General features: G+C 36.7%; 1 protein-coding gene across 1 annotated transcript; it reads left to right on the top strand.

The window, feature by feature from the left end:
• Positions 1-7,244: 7,244 nt before the first annotated feature.
• Positions 7,245-11,150, top strand: LOC141391833 (uncharacterized). Its single transcript, XM_073964527.1, has 2 exons — positions 7,245-9,494; positions 10,926-11,150. Exons 1-2 carry the CDS (start codon positions 7,245-7,247, stop codon positions 11,148-11,150), a joined length of 2,475 nt encoding a protein of 824 aa, XP_073820628.1.
• The last annotated feature ends 805 nt before the right edge of the window (positions 11,151-11,955 follow it).

The raw sequence follows: 11,955 nt of genomic DNA, 5'->3' as shown, positions 1-11,955 counted from the left end.
CTTCTAGAAATTAGTGTCAACAAATACAATCACACAATACACAACTAATAAAAAACCTGTAGATCTTTTTTTTGGAAGACCAACAACCTTCGGGCCAGAAGACTATGAAAAAACCCGCCTAAATAATTACGAAAAACTCCTAAAGAAACAAGAAAATGATTTGGCGTATCATAATCAGGGTAGAAAGGAGACAAAAGAGTACAAAGAAGGTCAGAAAATATTTGTCAAACAAAACAAGAGGTTAGGAACAAAGTTGTCGAAACGATTTAAGGAGGAAGTAGTAAAGGAGAACATGCACTCAACTGTTTTAACGGAAACAGAGAAAAAAATTCATAAAAGTCATATTAGAAACTAACAAATAAATTCACGTTGCCTTTAGCCTTTACTTACAGGTTGCTCAGGCCTTATGGAAATCCTAGATTATTCTCAATCTGAGATAATCTTTATAGAAACTGGAATAGGGAAAATCCAAACGGGTTATTTTAGAATACTGCACTTTGTAGATGTCGAAGAGTATGCAACAACATTGGAGCAGATCAAGACAAGTCTGAGAAATAACATCCCACCATCCCATCCACTTCTTCCCTTTCTCCTAGAAGACATCCGATCCATTAAATCCCTAATTAACAGACTAACCTTTTCTAAAAGACATACCAGGGCGATTAATGAAATAGGAACTGTTTGGAAATGGCTTGCCGGAAGCCCTGACCACGACGACTTCCAGATTTTGGCCGACAAAATGAACAACGTCATAGAAAATAATAATAATCAGATTATCATTAACGAAAGACTTATTGAACAGGTTAACAATGTCACTATCACAAATAATAAAATCTTGAAATCTCTCAAAAGTAATGAAAATTTGCAAAACACCCTAATCCTGAACGAAAAATATAAAATTGATGTAATTAAAGAGAAAATTAAGAATATAAATATTGCAATACAATTATCAAAATCAAACATTGTAAACACATTTATGTTATCTGATGAAGAAATGCTTGAAGTAGAAAAAATATTCTACGATGATAACATCCCTTTTATGAATTTAGAAGAAGCATTGAATTTTGCTAATATCAAAATAGAATGTAATGATAAATTTATTAGTTACCAAATTATAATACCAAAAACTTTGAATAATGTTTGTAAAAAATTAATTTTAAAACCTATTAAGAGAAACAATACCATTATAAATCTAGACTTTAAGCAAATACTTGTATGTGAAAAAAGTAATTTTGGAATTAAAAATAATTGTAACATAATTGATGGGGTCACACTGTGCCTATCCAGTGAATTAACCAATTTGACAAATAATAATTGTATCCCAAAATTAATAAGAAATATCCCTCATAACTGCTCTATTACGAATGCTGAACATATTAAGCAAGTAGAAGAAGTCGATTCTGGACTAATAGTACGTTTATATATAACCGGATTTAACAAACCCACTTGGTTTTAAATGTCAATTCCATTACATATACGTCAAACAAATCCTCATAAAGAAGGTTAACCCTGCAAAAGGCTATAATATAAACATGGCCTAATATTGTTAAACGATTTCACTGGAAATATTTTAGTAAATGAATCTGAAAAAAAACTAAACGGTAGTTATTTGATAAGATTCCATAATGTTTCTGTTAAGATCAATAACTCTGTATTCGAATCTAAAGAAGTAGCATATTCCAAACCTTTACCAGCTGTTCACACAATGTGAACACATATAGGGTTTAGTGCCCCAGTGTGAATGTGCGTTAAGAAGTCATAAGTGAACGCCGTTGAAATTGTGGGTGGTGGCGGTGTGGTGTTAAGTTTGCCATTTGTTCTTTCCACCCACACACTCACACATTGCAACGGTTTTGCATGTAAAAACATAGTAAATATGTAAATATTTCCAACAGCAAACCGGCAAACAGGTTTGCTGTTGAAATAAACTTCAAGAAGTTTTCATTCGTTGTTACAAATTTGAAAGCGCCGGAACATTTTCTCCCCCCAGTGAATATTAAAACAAAAAAAGAAAAAAGGAAAAAATAAATAAGTTGACATTAAAAACTTAAAACTAAATACTTACCTAAGTGCTAAAATACTTACCTGCTAAAGATATAATACTTACCTGCTAAAGTTAAATTACTTATATGCTGTTTATATTAGAGCTTTTTGCAGGGTTAACCTTCTTTGAGAGGATTTGTTTGAAATATAAGCAATGGAATTGACATTTAAAACCCAGTCGGTTTGTTAAATCCGGTTATATATAAACGGGGTATTACCTGCTAAAGTTAAATCATCTACGTGCTAAAACAAATACTTACCTTGTACATAGTTTACCCAGTGAACATACTTACATCATTTTATCTCCAAACCTCAAAAAAGAACTTAAAGTGAATTACCGATATTTCTATTGTTAAATCTTGTTTAAATAATCTAAAAACTAAACCTAAAATCTGCATTGTATAAACCTAATGAATTTAACTACTTAAAACTAGAAAATTGTGCTAAGTTAAAAATACCAAAAATTTGCATAAAACTGAATTAAACTAAAATTGTTCTACCTAAAAATCTATACTTAAAAGCTAACCTAGAATTAAAACCTACAAGAAGAGAAAACCTGAATAAAACCATACAAACACAGAAATAAATAAAAGTGTTTTAACTAATAACTAAAGGAGAAAGGGAAAAAGGTTAAGTATAAGTAACAAAAGATAACCTAACAAACATTTGGTCCTCCGGAACCGGATTAAAAAAAAAGTGATGTTTTTTAAATAATTAAAAACAAAAAATTAAGCAAATACAAAGTGAACAAGACACAGTGGGTACAATACAAAAATACAAAGTGAACAAAAAAGTTTTACAAATTTAAAAACATAAAGAAATATTCACAAAAACAAAACATAATATATACAAAGACAACGTGAGTGCAAACAAGATCGTTTTGAACAACACATTACAAAGAATACAAAGTGACAATTTTACAAAAACACAAAAAGTTTAAACGAAAAGAGCAATTAAGTTTTTACAAATACAACGAAAAATCGGTTCGGTACGCGTAAACCAAACAAATTACAAAACAACAAGGCGTCACATCACAACAACAACAAGGAGCAGCAGGAAAACAACAAGGACAGACCCCACACGTAACTAAACCCAGCCTACAAAGTGAGTACTTGTTGGATTTTTTCATTACGACCAAAGGAGAATATTGGGAGCAGGCAAATCCTCAATATTTGCTTTGACCCATATCCTCACTGTGACCCAAAAATAATTTTGACCCTTGTAACACTGCCTATTGCCACAAGACTCAAAAATTGTTGAAACTGACTCGATAAAACCGTTGGTTAAACCGTTATTTTGGACGGACATTTTTAACGGGTTATATATACTTTGCTAGAAAAAACACATTTTCGTGGAAAAAATATTGGAAACCAAACTGAACGTGCAGTTCAAAGCCAAGTACATAAGCGCCATATTGACACATATATATATATATATATATATATATATATATATATATATATATATATATATATATATATGTATATATATACAAACACATACGATAGTTAATGGAAAGTTTGCATACCCAGCATACATAAACGCCATATTGATTTTGGGAAAGAAAAAACATTTTTTTTTAATTCTCTGCGTACATACAAATTGGAAATACATAAAAGCGATTATATACATTATGTAGTAGATGACTGGCGGACAGACATATAATTTAATCGTAGACAATTTTGAAAAAACTAACCTAGAATAATTTTTTTTGGCAAAAATTTTTCACGTCTGTGGACAGACACACCAATTATCTAACCATACATAACCTAGTAAACATTTTTGTAGAGATTTTTGGAAGAAACATTGCAGTCTGGTGGACAGACACAGCGATGAAATATTCATACATCACATACAAGCATATTTTTGGATTTTTGATGAAAACACGTAGTCTGTTGGAATGATACAGACCTGAGAACAATTTTGGAATTTTTTGAAAAAAGCTTAAACGTCTGGTGCACAGACCTAAAAAAGAAACAAAAATACACAACCCAGAAACAATATAAATTTCATGCGAAATATAACAAGAGGCCGTTGGACAGACGGCTAGTAACCCAGCACACAATTACAACCAAATATTTTGAAAATAATTTTTTTGTCAAAGTAGTTAGTCTAACCCTTTATTACATTATTATTTTGCTTCATAAACTTCTATAAATTTTCAGCAACTTTCTGTGACCCAAAATATTTCTGTGATTTATTGCAGAAATATTTTGCTGGTAAAATTTTTTCTTGAATAACCACTTTGTGGTAACCCAAATTTTTTAATACTTATTGCTTTTTATCATTCTGGAGACCCTATTGAATTTCTCCTATGTGATTACGACCCTACATATACACATTTTGAGCGTTCTTTCTAAATATTTGTCGATTTAGATAAATATTTGACACACATCAAATTTAAAAGGAAAATTGATTATAAAAATCCTCCTCCTACAGGACATCAAGAGATTTTATACATTGTCGGCGGTTAAAGGAGGTGAAAACATATTTTCTCTTCGTTTTGATACGTGCAACCCAGCACACTTTTTTGATTACGTCTCCGGTTAAATTTTTTTGTGATATTTTTTGCTCGTTTGCTTCATTAATAATTTCTAAATTTGAAATAATTTTGGGAATTATACAACTTTTTGAAATTGTTGATCACTTATGTTGTTTAGACCCAATATTTTTTAAATTTTTGAAAAATTTTTAAAATTTTTTGAAATATTTTTTAAATTTTTCATTTTCGAAAAACTTTTTGGAAACAATAGCTGATTTACTTGACCCAAAATTGTATCAACTGCGATTTTTATTGCTCTTTGTGGATTTTCTTGTTGTCGTTTGATTCAGACATTCAGATTCTTTTGGAAATAAGTCTTATTTTGAAAAAGATTTTTCATCAAAAGGCCATAAAATAAAATAAAATCCTCCTTGCCAAGGATATGTAAGAGATTTTATGCACATTTTGGATTATTCACTCGTAAAACTCATTGATATTCGATCTTTGAAAGTTTGACATCCCAGCAAACAATTTTTCGACGCTCGTCTGGTGGATTGAAAAATTATTATACATTTTTTATTCGTTTTTTTTTCGGATAAATTCATTGATTCTTCTTGATGCGGTGACTCGTTGGATGATTATTTCGAGGTTTTGTTTGTTTTTTCTTCATTAGTTTTTTCACGTAATATATGCTTTCATCTTTCTCTCAAAAATAAATTTTCTCAATTGATTTTTCGCTTTACCAAAATTATTCGCATACGTTTTTGAGAAAGCATTTAACGAAAAATAAAGATTTTCTCCACGTATTGGATCGAAAACCTGTGAAAAGGTCTACCAGGGTTGAAAATTTTGAAGATATTTTAATATTTTCAAAGCTTTTGTTCGTTTTTTGGAAAATTGGACCCAATTATTCGTTGTCAACTACTTAAAAGGAAACACTTTCTTACTTTTGATCATCAAAAGAAAGATAAAAGTTGAATTCCTTAACAAAGAGTCCTTCTCGTTGGGCATCTTTCGGATTTTGGAAAATAAACAAAATTTGTGGAAAGTTAAACGCACAAAAGGAAGATGGATAAGACATTATGCGATAGATACGCGAACAGCGTCAACGACCTGTTGGATTATATTTCTATTTTTTCAATTACCAACCCAGAAGACACAGCGGACACTTTGGAGACAACCCGAATGGAGTTAGATTCACATTGGAGTTTAGTCAAGAGAGCGTATGTGGAATGTAGAGAACATAAAGCAGAGGAAGGAGGAAAAGATATTGACAAAAATAAATTAAGGAAGAACTATGTGGAGGCAATGGACTCTTACAAAAAGGCATTAAGTGCCATCAACATACAATTGCAAAATGTTCGTGATAAAAGGATGATGGAACAGACTAAAAGAGGATCATCAATGACCCAAGAAGGAAAAGAAAAGGAATTTACTTCCGTATCTCGATTACCACCATGCGACACAAATATATTTAAAGGAGGATATCAAGAATGGCCAACATTTCGAGACTTATTTACGGCGATTTACATAACAGGATCAAAATTAAGCAATGTCGAAAAATTATTCCATTTAAAACAAAAAACCACTGGGGAAGCAAAGGAAATTATCAGCCACGTTCCATTAACGAATGATGGATTCGAATTAGCTTGGAAAAATCTTACGGATAGATATGAAAATAAGAGAATGCAAGTAAATGAGGAGATAAAAACTCTTTTTAATCTGCCAGGAGTTTCGGCCGACTCAAGCCATTCACTACAAAAGTTACAAAGAACCGTCAATAGTTGCATTCAGACCTTGGAATTATTGGAAGTAGATGTCAAAGGATGGGACCCTCTTCTAATATACATTTGCTCTTCAAAGTTACCGAGGAATTTTTTGGAAGAATTCGAGAACTCACTCAACAATTGTAAACTACTCCCAACAGGGAACAATTCAACACTTTTTTAACAAACAAATTCAAAACCATGGAATCAGTGGGAAATATCAAGCCTTCAACTTCAAAATTTGCTCAGTTGAAACAAGCCACTTACAACAAACCTAGATTTTTGAGCACATTTCAAACAAATGTCACAAAACCTACAAATAAATTTGGAGATAGACCCAAAACGACCCAACCTCAACAAAACAAAGCATCAAATCTTCAAAATTGTCAACTATGCAAATCGAACCACTTTGTCAGAGATTGCTCAGAGTTTCTAAAGAAGAGTATCAACGATCGGATTCACTTAGTAAAAACTTCGCATTTATGTTACAACTGTTTGTCATCCAATCATGGAGTGAAAGATTGCAAAAGTCGCTTTGGGTGTCGAAATTGTTCAATGAGACACCACACCTTGCTGCATAAGGGAACAGAAACCCAGTCAACAAATACATACCTAGCTCGAGTGGAGACACAACCTAGAAACAGTGCCGCCACTCATACACAACAAATACAGTCCACAACAAACTTAGCACCAGAAACTGTTACAACCTTGACCCTCCAAGATAAACACATTGATGAAAAACAATCTGAAGGTACATTACTGTTCACGTTCAAATTGAAACGAGAGGACAAATTTATGATGCCAGAGCTCTGATAGATTCTGGATCACAATCAACATTCATTTCTGAGAAACTGAAAAATCTTTTGAAATTAGCAACAAGGAGCAACTTGGTTCATGTCACTGGCTTAAGTCAGTTTGTCTCGGAGACATCTACAAAATCTTGTTTATTCACAATGCGATCCAAATTTGAACCAGATTTTAGACTGGATGTGTGGGCACCAGTTTTAAAGACCCTACCTTCGAATTTACCGCCACAAAACTTAGACAAATCTCAACTACAAGATATTACATCGTTGGAATTAGCCGATCCGAAGTTTTATATCAGTCAGCCTATCGATTTACTCATAGGTATGGACATAGGACCCTTGATATTTGCACTTGGAACTCCGATGAAAACATTTGGATCAATTTTAACCCAAAAAACTAAATGTGGATGGATTGTTGGAGGACCCATTCCTGGGGATACAATTCAACGAAAACAAATTGCTTTGCTCAACACAACATCGATAGAAAAGATACTTACACGTTTTTGGGAGGTGGAAGAGACCCCTAAAAAAGTTTTACGGTCAGAAGAAGACCAATTCTGCGAAAGAAATTACATTGATACAACTGTACGTAACAAGGAAGGAAGATATGTTGTGACTCTCCCATTCAAAAAGTGCGAGGAGTTGGGAAATTCGAGAAACATTGCCTTAGCCCAATTCTTTCGAATGGAGAAAAAACTAATGAGAACACCCGAAATAAAAGATGAGTATGATAAATCAATTATCGAGTATTTGGAGCTTGGTCATATGAGAAAGATTAATCCTGAGGAAATCAATGACACACCCAACTATTATTTACCACATCACGCAGTGATTAAACCTGATAGGCTCACAACGAAATTAAGAGTTGTGTTTAACGCCTCATGCCCATCCTCGAACAAAACTAGTCTCAATGACACATTGTTTCCTGGACCCATTCTACAACAGGATTTGGTGATACAAATTTTAAAATGGAGATTTTTTAAGTATGCCTTCAATGCTGACATCACAAAGATGTATACGCAGATACTGTTGGACTCGAGACAAACTAAATTTCAACGAATTCTCTTCAGAAAATCACCACAAGACCCAGTTGAGGATTATGAATTGTTAACCGTGACATTTGGAGTAAATTGTGCGCCGTTCCTGGCTCTAAGAACCCTCATAAAATTGGCACAGGATGTTAGAGACTTGTATCCAAGAGCTGCCGACATAATTTTAAACAATTTATACGTGGATGATGTACTGGCGGGAGGTCATACGCTTGAAGATTCGATAAAATCTAGAAAGGAATTAATCGCAGCTTTAGACTCTGCTGGATTTACGCTCATGAAATGGGCCTCAAACGATCACAAGGTGATTAAAGATATTCCGGAAGAACATTTATTGACATTAAACTGGCTAGAGATTTCGGAAGATGCTTCTACGAAAACTTTGGGTGTACGATGGAATATTTCTGGAGATTTCTTCTCATTTACACCCCCAATAATGGAAAAACAAGATAGATACACTAAAAGAGAAGTGTTATCAACCATTGCCAAGTTATTTGACCCATGCGGATGGCTAGCACCAGTAGTGGTCGTAGCAAAACTGGTAATGCAGCAAATCTGGCTGGACAAAATAGATTGGGACGACACCTTGAAGCCAATGACCCAAATGAATTGGAAGAACTTTGTAAAAAATAGCCAAAATATCGATATGCTCAAAGTTCCACGATGGATCAATTTCACTTTGACCAGTTCTGTGGAAATTCACGGCTTCTGTGACGCTTCGGAAAGCGCATATGGGGCTGCGATCTACATCCGAGTGGAAGATACCGAATCCAGTACACATACCTTCCTGCTAGCAGCAAAGACTCGGGTAGCTCCGATTAAAAAGCTCTCGATACCACGACTTGAATTATGTGGAGCAGTTCTTCTTTCGAAGTTGGCAGTCTCAGTCATGGATAATCTGCAAATATCAAACTATGTCACACAATTTTGGACTGACTCTACCATTGTATTGGCATGGTTAAAAAAGCCTCCTTGCCATTGGAGCACCTTTGTCGGAAATAGAATTTCGGAAATTTCTCAGAATGTCGGTGAAGAAAACTGGAGACACATTGACTCAGAAAATAACCCTGCCGATATAGCAAGTCGAGGATGTTCACCTGCTGAACTGAAAGACCATAATCTCTGGTGGTATGGACCCCACTGGTTAAAAATGCCTAAAGATCGTTGGTCAGCACCTCAAGCTCAAACTGATACAAGCTTGGAAGCGAAAGTTGTTAAAGCCCTCACACTGGTGCAAGAAACGGATGACCCTTTGAAAAATTTCTCTTCATTGGCAAAGGTCTATCGTTCACATGCTTATGCTTTGCGATTTTGGAAGAACACTGGACAAAATCGACAACATCTTAGAGTATTATCTACGGATCTTGCACCACAGAAATTCAGGATGGAAAACGCTCGAGTATATTACAAACGCAAAGGTTTTTCTACCCAAACGAATACGAATCATTGGAAAAAAAGAATCGAATTTCTCCCTCAAGCCCACTTCTGACCTTGAATCCATTTTTAGACCCTAAAGGAATCATAAGAGCCAATGGTAGATTGGTACAGTCGACAGCCCTAACGTATAGTGAGCGGCATCCCATAATCCTTCCACATGGAGCGACCCTTAGTCAGCTGCTGGTTGATTTTACACATAAAATAACCTTACACGGCGGTAATTTATTGATGTTAAGAGTGCTCAGGTCCGAATTCTGGATATTTGGCCTTAAGTCACTTGTAAAGAAAACCATACGAAACTGCAAAGTGTGCATCATTCACAAGAAAAAGACCCAAGATCAATTAATGGCATCTCTGCCGCCCGAACGAACATTCCTTTCAAGACCCTTTACAAATACGGGACCCTTCAGTATTAAAAGTTATTCTGGCAGGGCCTGCTTTCTTACCAAAGGCTACGTCTGTGTATTTATATGCTTTGCGACAAAGGCCATACACTTGGAGCCGACAAGTGACTTGTCGACATACGCGTTTTTGGCCGCCTTTTCGAGGTTCGTTAGTCGTCGTGGCTGCCCAGCTTGTATCTATTCCGACAACGGTACAAACTTTGTAGGGGCAGTTGATCCTTTAAAAAGGGATAGAATAGCCTTCGTAAAAAACTTTCAGACTAGTGTGCTTCAAAACAACTTTTACCAAGATCTTAACTGGAAGTTTATTCCACCCGGAGCTCCGCACATGGGCGGCTTGTGGGAGGCCGGAGTTAAATCTTTCAAGACCCATTTGAAGAAAAGTATTCCCAAGATGAACTTTACCTTCGAAGGATTCACAACTATTTTAACTCGAATCGAAGCTTGCCTTAATTCACGACCCCTCAGTCCTGCAAGCGACGACCCAAATGATTTCTCTCCTTTAACCCCGGGACATTTTTTAATCGGTACCGCTCTTCTTACACCAGCTGAGCCCGATATTTCTGACACTGATATCAGTCTTGTTAATCGTTGGAAACGACTCAAAGTCATTTCGCAATATTTTTGTAATCGTTGGAAACTAGAATATCTACACGAACTTCATCGCAGAACGAAATGGAAGTATACTCGGGAGAACATTAAAGAGGGAGACTTAGTAGTTATAAAAGATGACCGACTCGCTCCAAATGAATGGAAATTAGGACGCGTTGATAAAACTTATCCCGGTAGTGACCAGAACACTAGAGTAGTCGACGTTCGGACGGCTAGTGGCTCAATAAGCAGACCCATTACAAAACTTGTCAAATTGTTTTCCGACTGACTAGTCGGATTATTTTCCTTAATGAAAGAATGTAGTACTCCCATCTCTTTTTTTGCAGATATGGCCGCCTATTTACCCAACCAGGACTGGAGACTGGAAGAAGGAGCAGAGCGTGGGGCCGCCGCCGCCAACCCTAACCGTCAGCCAAGGGCAGAGCCAAGTGTTAGGCGACAGCACGACCGCAGCCGATCTAATCAACGGCAGGGCCGAAGAGAAGAGAGGAGGGACAGACCGGCGCATTGGCAATACGCATGTGGGTTGTGCCAAGAAGACCATGCGTTGAGCTCCTGCCAGAGGTTCCTCAACCTTTCGCCCTACCAGCGTTATGAGACTCTAGAGCGCCGAAGCTACTGCCGGAACTGCTTGACGCGCAGTCACCTAGCCCCGGACTGTCCCTCCCTCACAACATGTCGGCGCTGCGACTACAGGCACCATACACTCATCCATGGCGCCCCACAGCTCGACAATTCGCTGCAGCCACCGTCGCCGCCCCCAGTTTTGCGATGGAATTTAGTGATGATCCCCACGGCGACCATACGGATCATGGGAGAAGAAGCCAGGTTGTGGGCGTCTGTAAGAGCTTTAGTCCATCAAGGGTCGGCGATGTCGAGAATTTCCTACGCATCTTTCCAGCGTATAGGGCTTCGCTCGTTCCTCTTCTTGGGTCGGCGGTTTACTACGCTGAAAATCCAGGCTCGAAACGAGAGCTCGACCTGGGCGCTACGGGTGCATGCGCTCGTGACCGATGAGCTGCCGTACAGACCCTATTGTGACCCGATTCTTGAGGACCCCAAAGAGATTTTAGCGGTGGGAGCTTGGCTGATGTGGACCCCAGAAGTAACACTCCCATAGAAGTTGAGTTGGGTGCCGATGAGTACTCGGCCATAGTCCAGGAGGGCAGGACATTTTCTGGCATCGGTGACGTATACGGGTACCAGACCAGGCTGGGTTATGTGCTGTCCGGTCCAATTAGAAATCTCCCGCAAAATGATCCCTATTAATAATACTAACACAAACCACTGCGGGGGCAGAACATGTTCACACAATGTGAACACATATAGGGTTTAGTGCCCCAGTGTGAATGTGCG

The sequence above is a fragment of the Musca autumnalis genome, unplaced genomic scaffold (assembly GCF_047663935.1).
Source record: "Musca autumnalis isolate F117 unplaced genomic scaffold, ASM4766393v1 scaffold_137, whole genome shotgun sequence".
In the NCBI taxonomy this organism is placed as follows: domain Eukaryota; kingdom Metazoa; phylum Arthropoda; class Insecta; order Diptera; family Muscidae; genus Musca; species Musca autumnalis.
The sequence above is the reverse complement of the archived record's forward strand: the minus strand, read 5'-3'. Positions and strand labels throughout refer to the sequence as shown.